Source organism: Letharia columbiana (genome assembly GCF_014066305.1).
Source record: "Letharia columbiana isolate WasteWater2 chromosome Unknown Sc0000022_s0, whole genome shotgun sequence".
In the NCBI taxonomy this organism is placed as follows: domain Eukaryota; kingdom Fungi; phylum Ascomycota; class Lecanoromycetes; order Lecanorales; family Parmeliaceae; genus Letharia; species Letharia columbiana.
In genome coordinates, this window is record NW_023501063.1 from 64,388 (window position 1) to 78,372 (window position 13,985).

Sequence of the window (13,985 nt, forward strand, 5' to 3'; positions counted from 1 at the left end):
AAATTAAATCTATTCTTTAGAGAATAATATAATATATTTATATTAGTATTTCTTTAGGGCTTCTAAATTGCTACTATATCGATATTATAGATCTTTTTATTATCGAAGAGTTCTACTATAATCGTTTTAGATTTTCTTATATTATATTATAGTATTAATAGCTGACTAAGGTGTGCTATTATTTCTCGATATTATTATTAGTATTGCTTACTCGCTTCGCCTAGTTTATAGAGTTCGTATTCTCTTTCTAAGTATTCTTCTTTTCTTAGTTGTCGATGAATCGGATATGTCTCTTTTATTCCTATTAATGAAGATCGTAATTCTCTTATTATCACTCTTTTAACTTAGAGGCTATCTATTATTCTCGAGGTTATTAATTTCCTCTATCGCTATATCATTTTTATATTATTTAGCTTTATTTACTACTTTGAAGGGCGATCTATTTCTAGATAAGACCCTTATTAATAATGTGAAAGTATATCTTCTTTTACTCGGCTGAAGATTTGATATAATAGTTCTTTCGAGATTCGGCCCTCTAATTTCTCTCTTGCTAACTATTCTATCTTTATCCGCTAGCCCACCGCGCGTAGATATTAATCTCGAGAAAAATTCCTTATTTCGCCTATAATTAGACGTATTCTAAAAGTAGTTACTTAATTAATCGCTTATTTAATGGCTAGCTGATATCTTCTTCGTTATTATAAATCGTAAAGAAGTCTATTATCTCGCCATTCTTATTCTTACTATCTCCCTCTTCTTTACTATATATATCTTATTCTAAGCCTTATATAGTCTCTTATAAATCAAATATTTACGAGTATCGGCCATATAATCTTTATGATAATACTTTTTAAGCATTTCCCATATACTAAGTAATTCTTTTTAGAGTATATAGTCGATAGATAATTATATTTTCAGTATACGAAGTATTACTTTAATTTATACTGCTTATTATAGACATAATAGCTATATAGTTTTAAATCGATAACTAGGCCTTCTTTTAGTACTCTATTTTCTTTCTTTAAGGATATTAATTTAATAATTAATAAACTCTTATTATAACTTTCTTTATTCGCGTCGAATTAGCTTAGTTATACTATATTAAGACTTAGCGTATTAATATTCTTATTTTAAACCCTTTTAATTGCCGTAGTTATATCTTTAATATTAAATATATTGATTTTTACTTTATAGAGTAGAAGGCTATATATTTTAGTAATTACTCTCGCGTTATTACTTATCTTTAGAGTCTAATCCTTGCTTTTTCTTAGTCTATTCGCCTTCTTCTTATTTATAGTTATAATATATATATCGCTACTCGCTAGCCTCCTAGCTATTCTAATAGATTTTCTTATAGTATTTATACTCTTTTATATATTTATTAATTATTATAATTATCTCGCTCGATATCTTCCCTCTAATGCTTTACTTACTATCTTATCTTATAACTTTATAATAATCTCGTTTAGCTTATTATATGATACTTGACCTTATTTCGATATTACTAATAATATAATAGAAATTCCTTTTATAATAAAGGAGAATATCGAGAATCGGCCTAGTACGCTGGCGTAGCTAATTGTTGATATATTGCTTTTTAGGCTAGCTATCTAATACTTAATATGCGTAATCTTTTCCTTTATATTGCTATCTTGATTACTTAAGTTAATAGCTAGTTTATATACTTCGTTTAAGACTATCTAGATTTTAAATTTATTATTTATCTTTTTTTATAAATACTATCGCCGCCCTAAGAGTAGTAGCTACTTCGTTTATTAGTGGTTTTTAGTCTTCATCTATTATTTTCAGTATAGTATTCATTAATAACTTCAGTATAAATGCGTGCTCCTTAAAATTATAGCTACTATGGTTTTATTAGGGTTAGCTGGCCTTATTCGATATGATTATAGGGGTATAGGCGTCCCCTAAAGCCAATTAAAGAGGTACTGGCCTTACTAAGTACTTTGAATATATATATCTACTTTCTATAGCTCAATAATATAGCATGAGCGTTGTGCGAAAGTTTTTATCGAGGGGAGAGTTCGAGTAGAAGATCAAGATGCCAAGGCACTTGGCCCACTTTGGTATCGCCCGAAAATGTAGAATCAACCTCATTCTCCGACCCTGCACATCTTTCTTCTCCGTACGCCATTCCATGCTATCGGTTCCTTGCTATGAAAGGAACTAGGCGTATTCTTATTGATGCTCTGTTGGTGGGTATGACCGGCTTTCTTGTGGATAGGCTGGAGTGTATCCGAAGGGGCTGCAATAGAAGAGTGGTTAGAACGAACGCCGGAGATTGCTTAATAGGATACTCACATCGGCGGATACTCTCCTGGAAATGGCGGCTGATCTCCGTGATTCATGATTGGAGTGTAGTCAAGCGGGCTGTTTCGCAAGAAATGTCAGTGCCAACCTGGGAAGTCGCCTAACGAGTTACTCACATGGGTGGGTACTCCGAAAGGGACGACTGGTACTCTTGCGACATAGCTGGAACATAGTTGACTGGGCTGAATTGTATGAGTCGTCAGTGCTAGCCTTGGAAGAATGTCCAAGGAGGACTCACGTGGACGTGTAGGCTGCTGCTGGATGGGACCCCTGATTCCCCCAAAGGCATGACAGGAGCGTAACTGGACGCGCTTCAATTCAGGAACCACATGTCAGCCATGGTCGTGGATTTTCTCCACCAAATACTTACATGGTTGGTGGAGCATATACAGTGGCATCAGGCCTTCCTGGTAAATGTTTCTTAATGTGCTTGGGGTCCAAGCGATCATACCAATTCGCTCCCTTAGGGTTCCCATATCTTTTCACACATCCAATGAAGTGACTCTTGACGTGATCGATTTTTGAAAAGGTTCCGCCGCCACAGACAGCACAGAGATGGTTTCCTCGTCTCGCTGGGGAGACTCTCACCGAGGACACGAACTTGACAATTACTTGACCCCACGAGAGCTTTGAGGGGATTGCAACACCACTCCATGCTTCAAGGCTGTCACGAAACCTGTCACAGCGCGCTTTGTCTCTCATTTCCCCTTTGCAAAGTGGTTTAAGGCTGGTATGACCATTCCACCTCAGTGCGTCTGGATTACCATCCTTGGTTATGCAGTGTGGGAAACGTTCTTTTACATTGTTGCGTGCAGCTAGTTTGTTGTCATACCGTGGGCAGTGATACGGTGAGTCTGTGTTTCGAATGTTCCTCACGGGAGACAGCTTTTCAGGTGAGTAAACACCACAAAACGTGGTATAAGTATCGTTGTCGACCAGATTTGGGTTATTTTGCATGGAGACAGGTTCTGCTCCAGGTTGCATCTCACCGGAATATTGCTGTTGCTCATGTTGAAGTTCCGTGTAATTTGACTCTGTGTAGGGCAAATGAGCATCCATCTCGATTTCATTCATAACATCTTCGAACGCTTGACCGAGCGTTTGGTATTCAGCTTGCTGAGTGATGTCATAGTCCAGATCTTCTTGTATGCTGAAGTCACAGAAGTTGGGGGAAACATCGTGAGCTGCCAGAGGCAAGGATCCCCAGTCCATAACTCCTAATCTTTGGTTAGCATACACAGTTTCATGCTCAAAGCTAGAGACTGACTCTTCTATGTGAGGATGACTTCGGACGGGGGATTGAGTCTGCGCTTCTTGGATGTTCCATGGAAGACAATGTGTTCGAAATGAGTCCTCAGTCTGAGTGTTGTTCTTGTTTTCGAACTATCCTCGATGCCGTTAGCGTCCTTTTGCGGTGTGTCTTCTCAACATTGTCAGTCGCCTCATTTTCATAGACATCCTCCACTTCCTCATTTTCTCTTCGCATTATCACAAGTTGTCCAATCTGACACTATCTCTACGTCAATGGCCCTAAACACACCGCCTCTACAGCGACCGGCATACCTTCAAGGCGTAACTCTGGCGAACTTGGTCGATTACAAAACTAAATGTGCCTTCCACATCTTTGAGCATGGGAGGCTCTCAGCTGCACCTTGTAACTTGGTAGGTATATCTTGAACCTAAAGTTTCTATTCAGTGTCGCGATCAGGGTACTTCCAGGCCACCAAATATACTAAGTCTCTCATTTCCTATAGTGTGTTGAGAATAATGTAGACTGCATCGTTGCGAAAAGACGAGCAAGCAGATGCATGCGATGTGCATACATTGATACGAGAATCTTGGAATGCCAAGCTGAGGGAGTGAAGTAAGTCGATTCCATCAGCTATAGTCCTCTTAATTTGCTAATTCGGTGGATAGCAGCGGATTTTATGGGACCAGGGACTTTTCACAAACCACGATCCCGCTTCAAACAGTTAGTGCAACGCACCAATCCACAGAAGTCGATACGTCAACATCCTCTCTACCTATTCAAGGATCAGCCGCGACACTAGAATCCAAGGCAACCATGGCACGGCCTGATGCCCAGGTCGCTCGCCAGTCCGTCTTTCCAGTCAAAGCCAACTCGACCACCCACGAGGCTGTCCACCCCCAAAGCAATACCGACCACGGTGCTCCTACCAAGCGAAAGCGCAAGCGTCGTGTTTCTGATCCCGCCGATGCTATGAAGATTGCAGCAAAGCGTCGTCGCGGGGTTACATGTGCTACTACAGTGACTGAACATCCTTACGCTCCCACTGCTCCAAGGGTGACTGAGCATCACGGTGCTCCCACTACTCCTAAGGCAGCTCCCACTGCTCCTAAGGCAACTAGCCGTTCGTCTAAACCTACCAGTAAAGCCGTCATTAAGCAAGACATTCCAAACATCCGATACATTCCCGCTGGAAGTACCGATTAGTGAGGCACCCTTTCAACTACGCCGCTATTTCCACGCTTACGATCTACAGTGACCTAGCGATTAGGACCGAGGATCCCCCCGCCTGGGCTCAATGGGCTACTGATCTGGTAAGTGCACACAGCAAACAATGGATATTGTCACAAAGCTGACCGTGCTCAGCGCAAGGAGATCCGTGCTCTTCGTCACCTTCCAGATGTCGGCCCTTACACGCTTGGTATCATTGCAATGATGACCGAGGACGGAGTATGGCCTACGGACTCCGAAATCGGTCTAGGTGGAGAGTAATACGGGGATGGATACATGTGCAGGGAGGAATGATGCATGGTTGTTGATGGACTTCCCGCGAATTTGTCAAAGAGTGTGTTTTTGTCATCGAAAAATGGTGTGAGAATTGGTTTATGTGTCAGAGGAGGTGCGTGTAGGGCGGTAGTATCACGAACAGACTTGACATAGGAGTCATCGCTGTCCGTAGAATCATTCCTTCTGCTGGAATATCCCTCAGACTTCCTGTTGGTTCCCTTGCTGCTTGCTTGTCCCCATTCGACGATATACGGGTGCACCGCCTCTCAACCCCCGAGGATCTACCCAGTTCTCTCCCAGTCCCATCCATGTTCATTCTCAATCTGATGTCCATCCTCAAGCGTATCTACATTCTCCGGATCTATTCTTGGGCACACTGAGGACAACAAACCAACTCATGCCAGCGCTTGATGGGGTATCGAGCCACATACCCAATCATGGAGCCTTCCATCATTTCCAAGCAGTGTCGTGAGACACAATCTCAGTCCCCATACAATGGCCTCTGTCTACGTCTCTCTACCCGATGCCACGCAAAGGAGGCGGACCCCAGCCCACAATCGCTTCTTGCCATCTCAATTTTTGTTTTCAATAAAGGAATGGCTCAGTTTCAAAGCGTTCTCCAGCAGGTACAGTATGGATCTTTCGTCGCTATACTCCTTTCCGCGGTCCGCTAGAGTCCGAGCTAGATCAAGTGGCGTCTGGCCCAGATTGTTTCTCATTTGGCATATGATAGGTAGCTTGTCGGATTTGATATGTCGGAGGAGGATTGGAATCATACTTCGACGTCTCAAAACGACAGCGAGATGCAACACTGTATCTCCTATCAGGGTTTACAGAGTTCATCTGGGTAGCATCGAAGTCCAGAAGCAGCCGGACTATACGCTCATGAGGTTCTCGACCCTCTAGGATAGCGCCATGTAGCGCTGTGTCACCAAAGCGATCTCGTCCGTAGATGTCTGCGCCGGCCTTCAACAGCATTTCGATGACGGCTGTGTTGGCAGCTCTGACAGCACAATGTAACACTGTATCCTCGTGTGAGTTTTGCTCGTCCACTGTGGTCCTGGTCATCGCGCCATGGTCGAGCAGAGTCTGGATTATCGGCTCCTGGCCCTGGTTGACGGCGACGTATAGAGCCGTATGTCCCTGCGCCTTCTTTTCCAACAACAGTTCTATTGCCCATTCTCTTTTGTTTTTTACGGCTGCGAGAAGCAAGCTATCCCCCCGGTAATCAGATGCTTCAACATTGGCCCCTCGCTCAAGTAGATAGCGTGCCACTGTCTGTAAATCTTGATAAATGGCAGCGTGTAGAGCTGTCGTTCCGAACCGGTCTCCAGCCTCCGTATTCGCTTTGGCATCGATCAATATAGTTACAATCGAGAGGATCAATTCTTGTTGTTCCGTTGGCCTCCCAGTCAGAGCTCGATGTAATGGCGTACTACCGTATTTGTCTCTAGCCGCAGTATCAGCACCGTGGTGCAGAAGCAGCTCGATCATCGGAATTGTGCCAAATTTTGACGCTATGTGCAGAGGCCTGTCGGACATGATACCTATACTCTCTAAACCAACACCCTTGCTGATGAGTAAACGGACTAAATTGAGGGCATTTTCTTTCACAGCAATATGCAAAGAAGTATAGAAAGGTGCAACATGGTCGAGTGGGATCAGCCCCTGCTCAAGCAAGGCCTCGTTGAGGGGGACAATGTCCAACACCGCGGCTCGATGGGTAATGAACAAGTCTATGTATGCTGGAAAAGGCATTCGGCCACCGGCTTGGAAATCAAGAATTCGTTTTCGGAAATAGGAGAGCAGTCTCGAGTAGGCATTGACCTCTCGAATCTGCTCACCACTGAATTGTTTCGGATTTTCTGCAAAGAGGCGTCTGAGTAGCGTTTCTTGGCCCATCTCTGCTGCTGGATAATCGCCCATTCTCTCGTAGACTGAGACTAGGGTAGGCAGGACATCTTCACTTTGATACAGGTCCACACTCTCCATTGAGATGTTCCTATCAGAAGATACTCGACGAAACAGGTATTCCGCGTCTCTGTATCGCCCATCGGCTTCATACTGCCGTGCCCAAGCCATGGTTTCTTGCACCACAGCGCTAAGAGTTACGTCCAAAAACCCGGCAATTCGCACCATCGGGATCACTAGTACCGCAGCAGAGGGCATGAGTGTGATGTGGACAGCTGCCGCAGGTCTCCGAGGTCCTGCAAGCTAAGATCACTTGTCAGCGGGGTTGGAAGGGAAGTCAGCCATATGGTGTTCACTTACCAGCGGATCTCGCTTCTCCGAGGTCGAGCTTGAGGCGAAGTTGAGGGTGTCGTAGTTGGTAGGCTTGGTGAATTTCTTGGGCTAACATCGGGAATGGCCGAAGACTCTTCATGCTTCGTTCTCATGGCCGAACACACGTAACCATAATGTTGGCATCTTTCACACTTCGTTCCTGGCCAAGTCCTGTCTTCTGGCAGACACTATATCTCAGTCAGTGGGCCAACTGTCATGAAATGAGGGGACATCTGACTTTCTGTCTATCCTTTCGGCACTGGTGGCATTTTCGGTATGCGATCTTTTTCTCCTTTGGCATATCCGCTGACTCGGCGTCTTCATGTTAAAAAAGGAGATTTCCTGCTCAAGTGGGATTGAGATGTCGTAAAGGAATTACAGCAGATGCGTAAGCCCGGAGGACTCGGATATAATGCATCAGAAGACATGAGGAGAAAGCAAATAGATGGACGAAAGAGAGGCAGGAAGAAAGAAGAAAGACCAAGGGTGAAGACGATTGGTCATAATGAAAGTGGAATTCTGCGGGCTGCAACCCCACTTTCGCTCTCCATCTTCGCTCAACGTGCATGGTGGCGTTAGCAGGAAGGAGTACGAGTACGCTACGTTTAAACACCCGCTGCTCTCCATGCAGCCTTGTCGCTGGTATCCCGACTGATGGCGCGCCTCGAGCCAATCCCTGCCTTTCCACGCCCACCTTGCGCTTTCTTCCCCGAAACGCTATTGATAGGTAACGGTCGCTGAGCTTCGCTCAGTACCTTCGCCCATCAAAATGGTTCCCATGCCTGGAATTTCAGCCCTGTGGTGCGTGTACCTTTCCTCACCTTCGCTCAAGTTTTTGGCGATTTCTGGGTCTCTCAGCGCCGTCTGCCATTCCACTGCGATTTATTCCCTCGTTTTACTAGCATACGATGGGTTGGATGTCGCGCGGTGTCCACATTGAGTAAAAGGCATGACCATGCATGGCAGTATTATATTCGCTGAGCTTCGCTCAGTACCTTCGCCCATCAAAATGGTTCCCATGCCTGGAATTTCAGCCCTGTGGTGCGTGTACCTTTCCTCACCTTCGCTCAATTCTTTGGCGATTTCTGGGTCTCTCAGCGCCGTCTGCCATTCCACTGCGATTTGTTCCCTCGTTTTACTGGCATACGATGGGTTGGATGTCGCGCGGTGTCCACATTGAGTAAAAGGCATGACCATGCATGGCAGTATTATATACAGACTCTGCCATCCTTCCGCTCCTCTTCATCCCTTCAAATTCCTCTGGTTCTTGCTCGTACCTTCCTCGCAGTCTGAAAGAGCTCTGTGGAATGATGCCTGAAGACATTGGTATTGACCTTGAACGTGGCGTGACCGCTTCCATCAAGCAGGGCAATGGCTACCAACCATCTTTAGGCTCCGAGGATGGCAGATTTTGTCCTATTGCCGTCCAACATCTTGACGGACGGGCAGTCCTGATCAACGCCACCATCAAAGAAAAGGATGGAGATCTCGCCCTCAGCTCAGCAAAGAGGCAAATCTGTCGGGCTGTCAGCAAACGCTGGCACCAAAGACTCGTCGGAAGGCTTCTGATGGGTCTCGTCGTCGGCACTGCCAGAGTCAAACAGGTACACCGAATTTCCGGTAGATAATTTGAGTTCTTTCCTTCCGCTTACACTTCTTCTCAAAGGTCATACATTGCGGACCGCGACCGCGTTCCCGCGGGAAGCAAGGACCACCAATCTCGCCATCTCGAGTCTATCTCGAAGACTTCACCCTCGACCTCCTACTCACGGAATCACTCCACAACCCTCACTTGCTCTTACGCTCGGCATCTTACCCCCTGAACGCCGACTATTTCGGCTCTGCAACAGCTGACAACGACAAGGCTCTCGGTCACCAACCGGCACAGTTCAGCAACGATGTCGACGACAAATCCACTAGCACCTGTATTGAGCATGAGGGCCAGGAGGTCATCGTCGTCAGACGGGTCATCGACAGAGCCAAGGTCGCCTGGCTGCTTATTCTGCTCCTCTTCTTCTCGCCTGCCTTGGGGATCGGGGTCGGCATCTGCTCTCATAATGCCGACGTCGGTATTGCTGTTAGCGCGGGTATCGTTGCCCTTGCGTCGTTTGTGCAGGGACTTGTTACTTGGATACAGGGATGAGAATCGGGCCCTAGGCCGTCACAACGTTGACATACAATTCTTGCTGTGATATTATAGAGACACATGATGTGGCAGAGCACCGAGGATGACATGATAAGTCACACAAGGTAAATATATCAGATGAAGTCTAGGACAAATAGTATGGCACGCTCACGAGATGCAACAAACGCCATCTAGATGCTCTCGTCCCATTACACTAGAGTGAGAGATACTCACATCCAGCGTTGGTGATATTAGTGTACATACGAGGTCTGAGTTCCACGCTAAGCGCCTATTTCTGCGCTTTCGTTACTTCTTATGCTTCTCAGCCAAAGACTTTTCGTGCTTCGCCACTAGCTCTTTCCTGCAAACCCAGTCAGCAAGCCCCTCGGACAAAAAATGCAAAGAGGAGCTGAACTTACTGTAATTGCATAGGCGCAGGACTGTAGTGACTAAATTCCATCCCAAACTCTCCCTTTCCCTGCGTCGCCGCCCTCAACTGCGTGCTAAACCCGAACATTGCGTTCAAACTGCAATCAGCATACAGCGTGAAATCTTCAGGTCCGATTTCCGTGTCGCTGATCAACGCATTTCGTTTATTCAACAAGCCCACGATGTTTCCTTGGAACTCATTTGGTGCTGTGATGGTTGTCTTCATTAGCGGTTCGAGCACTTGCGGACGGCCTTGGTTAAACGCTTTGCGGAAAGCTTGCTGTGTCGCGTTTTTGAAGGCCATCTCGCTGGAATCGGTCATATGTGTTGCGCCGTCGTTGACGATCATACGGGTTCCTAGCACTTTGTGCCCGACTAGCGGGCCTTTTTGGCAGGAGAGCTGGAAGCCTTTGTCGCATGCAAAGAGGAACTTTTCGGATATACTGCCGCCACTGACTTGGTCTTCGAATTTGTTCTCTTCTAGAGCGCCGCTGGGTTCCAAGTAACCGACTACTCTGGCAAAATCCCCAGCACCGCCGGTCTGTTTCTTGAGCGTGTGGTCGAAGTCTACTCTCTGTGTTAAGGTCTCACGCCATGCTACTTGAGGTTGCCCGGTTTCACAGGCGACTCTGTATTCGCGGCGCATCCGCTCCACGTAGATGTCTAGATGTAATTCACCCATGCCGGAGATGATGGTTTCTTGGCTTTCAATGTCGACGTGGACGCGGAAGGTAGGGTCTTCACGCTGGAAACGGGCCATTGCTTTCGAGAAGTTCGGAAGGTCTTTGTTGTCTTTTGGCTTGATTGAGAGGGAAATAACAGGCTCGGGGACGAACATGGATGTCATGGAGTACCCAAGCTGACCGTCGGTGAAAGTGTCGCCAGATGCGCAATCGATGCCAAAGACGGCGCAGATCTCTCCGGCGCCAATCTCTTGTACATCTTCCATCTCGTTGGAGTGCATGCGTACTATCCTCGGCACTTTGACCTTCTTATTGGTACGAGCGTTGAATACATTGAGACCCTTGCGGAGTGAGCCTTGGTAAACGCGAATGTAAGTTAGCTGGCCAAAGTTGCTCTCTTCGAGCTTGAAGGCCAGGCCGACAAAAGGTAGAGAATTGTAGGAGATGAGCTTGACCGGTGCCTCCCGTCGCCGTTGGTCCAAGGCTAGATTCTCCACTTCGGAGGGATTGGGTAGATAGTCGCAGACACCATCAAGCATTGGCTGCACAGACTTATCAGCCAGCGCTGAGCCCATGAAGACCGGCGTGAACTTCAAAGATATGGTCGCACGTCTGATGGCAGCTTTGATCTGCTCAGCTGACGGTGTCCGCTCATCCAGGAAGATCTCTGCGATCTCATCGTCAACGTCGGCCAGAGTCTCTATGAGCTTTGCCCTTTTCTCATCCGCAAGCGGCCGCACCTCCGAAGGAATCTCATCCGACTCTCGTACAGTCTCCCCTTTGAGTCCTTCGCTGTAGATAGCCTTCATCCTGATCAGGTCGACTACACCCTTGAATTCGTCTTCGACTCCAATGGGCACCTGCACAGCTGCTGCGAGCAGCCTAAGCTTATGAGTTATCTGATCGACTGCTTTGAATGGATTGGCGCCCGCTCGGTCCATCTTGTTAACGAATGATATCCTTGGCACATTGTACCTCTTCATCTGCCTGTCCACTGTGATCGTTTGTGACTGGACGCCAGAGACCGCACAAAGTATCATGCATGCTCCATCCAGGACTCTTAAAGCCCGCTCCACTTCTATCGTAAAATCGATGTGGCCGGGTGTGTCAATCAAATTAACGTGGTATTTCTCCTCCTTGCCACTCTCGCGCTTGATCCAATCGCAATAGGTAGCGGCGGACTGAATGGTAATGCCTTTTTCTCGTTCCAGGTCCATTGAGTCCATCTTCGCCCCCACCGCATCTTTGCCTCGGACCTCGTGTATGGACTTGATCCGGCCAGTGTAGTATAGAACGCGCTCTGTGACCGTGGTCTTTCCGCTGTCGATGTGGGCCTGAGTGTATCCGTCAACCCCGCTATTCTTCCCTCCAAGTAAAGCTTACTCACAGCTATTCCAATGTTGCGGACACGAGATAGTCGTTGGGCCTCTTGGGGCGCGAGGTTATCGATGATGGTTTCTTGGGCAAGATTTTCTGGCTCCACTGCTTGCTCCAACCTGGTCCAATCAGCTTTGAGTCCTCAACCAGTCACCGATACATACACAGCTGCTGCTACACTTGCCTGGCGCCGCTGCTGCCATCGTCGATCTAGAGGTAAATGCAGTGTCTGTAGGGGGCGGAGGGATGTAGAGGCGCATCTGATCGCATTGAAGCATCCTGACCATGGATAATAAACATTAACTCGTGGATGACTCGAAAGATGCCTAGGCACTCTCAATGCACCATGCGGCCTCATTTCTATGTGAGGGTTGCGTTTGGAGAGACTGCACGGAGGCCAAGATCGCAGAGCCGCCAAGACATAGAAAATGTACCTTGATCTCACCCCTCCTTAGGTCTAGAACTACCGCCGCTTTACTCTCGCACGACCTCGGTGACCCGAGCCATACAATTACGCTGGACGAGTACCACCGAGCGTTCGTGTAGAACCGCTTGTTTCTTTCAAGCCTTTGACTTGCGCTTTCAATCGGCGCGACCTTTATGTATATCATTCTTCGTTATCGTCATCTCTATGACTTATGCATATAGCGAAAGTCGGATGACCCTATCCTCCTTTATGGCACCTTCGCCCGTCAATGGCTCTTTCAACCGCCGGCGGTCTACGTCATGCAGCAGGATCACGAGCGAGGGTAGCGGCTTGCTGCGAGGCTACACGAATCGCACAACCTAGCAACAGCAACTAAACATCCATCAATAGATGCCGCTTCTGGTAGGGAAAGGATAGCAGCAACTGGGCCGCAGGATCTCGATTGACGACTTTTGATTCTTGGTTGCCCAGCATTGCCTATGTCAGACATTGGCGTCCCAGAGAGTATACGTTACCGCGGCCCCTCGAGCTTCGACCAGAACCAGGACTCGAATATCAAAAAGTACAAGCACAATGTTCGAGATGCAACAGCGAAATACCATATGGTCAACGACCCAGACCTCGCGACTGGGTAGCTACTAGACAAATCCTCGACCAGCCTCACAAGCTTGTGAAGGCTGAAGCGTTGTATCAATCTGGGAAGTTGGAAAGCAGCTACTCTGTGTCAAGATAGATGCTTGTATAAAATATTTATTAGTACTAGTTTATGTATCATACTTCTCCGATTCTAATCTTTGTTATCTTGAAGCTAAGTGCGGGATAGTTAATAACGCAGTTGATCCATATTCTGCTTTATCTTTATGTGGAGACTATCTTGAACCATCTTTCCTTATTTCCTGTACCATCGCGGCTCGGCTGATGATGATGGCCAGTCATCCAGCATAGCTTCTTTGACAGCCATATCGTACTTGCCATGATCAACTTGAAATGCTGTGAATCGGCGATAGCAGATGAAAGCAATGTCTGGATAGAATGGGACAAATCTTCCCCCGCTAGGACAGCTATGGCAACGGGTTCTCCTAACATGATAGAGCGGCCGAACATTACCATAGGTCCATTCGGCATCGTCGTCGATATACATGTTCCCCTCCTCGTTAGCATGGATTCCCTCTACTTTGGTTTTTTCTTTGCATCGACAACACCACAAGTTGACCACTGTTGGGCGCGGAGGACCCTCACCCTTTTTGCGTAAGAGCACGATGCGGAGAAATGCAGTCTTGTCGCTTTTCAGCCCGTAGGCACCCTTTGAAACCTAGCACTACCTCCAAATCAGATGAAACTGGTTTCAGCTGTACATGTGGCGAGTATTTTGATCTCGCTTCTTTTCATTGCACTGCTGCGATTTGCAACGTCGTGTTGTTCTCTTCACATAACCCCCAGCTTGAGCGCAGGTAAATCGCGGGTTTTCGTCAATTGTCTTGAAAGCGCCACAAGGACAGACGGTCTCGACTATGCTACCGTCGACACAATTAAAAAGTAGATCGTTATTAGCACTAGTCTGCGAAACCAGATGGTGCT

At 46.9% G+C, this 13,985-nt stretch overlaps 6 protein-coding genes across 6 annotated transcripts; 2 read left to right on the forward strand and 4 right to left on the reverse strand.

Moving 5' to 3' along the window:
• Positions 1-2,379: 2,379 nt before the first annotated feature.
• HO173_006956 (uncharacterized protein) lies at positions 2,380-3,540 on the reverse strand (the record flags this gene model as incomplete). Its single annotated transcript, XM_037308862.1, has 4 exons — positions 2,380-2,388; positions 2,445-2,510; positions 2,567-2,639; positions 2,699-3,540. 4 exons carry the CDS (start codon positions 3,538-3,540, stop codon positions 2,380-2,382), a joined length of 990 nt encoding a protein of 329 aa, XP_037164126.1.
• A 312-nt stretch (positions 3,541-3,852) lies between these two features.
• HO173_006957 (uncharacterized protein) lies at positions 3,853-5,068 on the forward strand (the record flags this gene model as incomplete). The annotated part of the gene is made up of 5 exons (XM_037308863.1): positions 3,853-3,990; positions 4,083-4,192; positions 4,246-4,782; positions 4,833-4,890; positions 4,943-5,068. 5 exons carry the CDS (start codon positions 3,853-3,855, stop codon positions 5,066-5,068), a joined length of 969 nt encoding a protein of 322 aa, XP_037164127.1.
• Positions 5,069-5,770: 702 nt separating this feature from the next.
• On the reverse strand, positions 5,771-7,165 carry HO173_006958 (uncharacterized protein; the record flags this gene model as incomplete). Its single annotated transcript, XM_037308864.1, has 1 exon — positions 5,771-7,165. The coding sequence occupies one exon, from the start codon at positions 7,163-7,165 to the stop codon at positions 5,771-5,773; it is 1,395 nt and encodes a 464-aa protein (XP_037164128.1).
• Positions 7,166-7,230: 65 nt separating this feature from the next.
• Positions 7,231-7,934, reverse strand: HO173_006959 (uncharacterized protein; the record flags this gene model as incomplete). The annotated part of the gene is made up of 3 exons (XM_037308865.1): positions 7,231-7,297; positions 7,355-7,554; positions 7,848-7,934. 3 exons carry the CDS (start codon positions 7,932-7,934, stop codon positions 7,231-7,233), a joined length of 354 nt encoding a protein of 117 aa, XP_037164129.1.
• Positions 7,935-8,673: 739 nt separating this feature from the next.
• Positions 8,674-9,509, forward strand: HO173_006960 (uncharacterized protein; the record flags this gene model as incomplete). The annotated part of the gene is made up of 2 exons (XM_037308866.1): positions 8,674-8,970; positions 9,033-9,509. 2 exons carry the CDS (start codon positions 8,674-8,676, stop codon positions 9,507-9,509), a joined length of 774 nt encoding a protein of 257 aa, XP_037164130.1.
• Positions 9,510-9,797: 288 nt separating this feature from the next.
• HO173_006961 (uncharacterized protein) lies at positions 9,798-12,338 on the reverse strand (the record flags this gene model as incomplete). The annotated part of the gene is made up of 4 exons (XM_037308867.1): positions 9,798-9,852; positions 9,911-11,937; positions 11,991-12,099; positions 12,145-12,338. 4 exons carry the CDS (start codon positions 12,336-12,338, stop codon positions 9,798-9,800), a joined length of 2,385 nt encoding a protein of 794 aa, XP_037164131.1.
• Between the last annotated feature and the right edge of the window lie 1,647 nt (positions 12,339-13,985).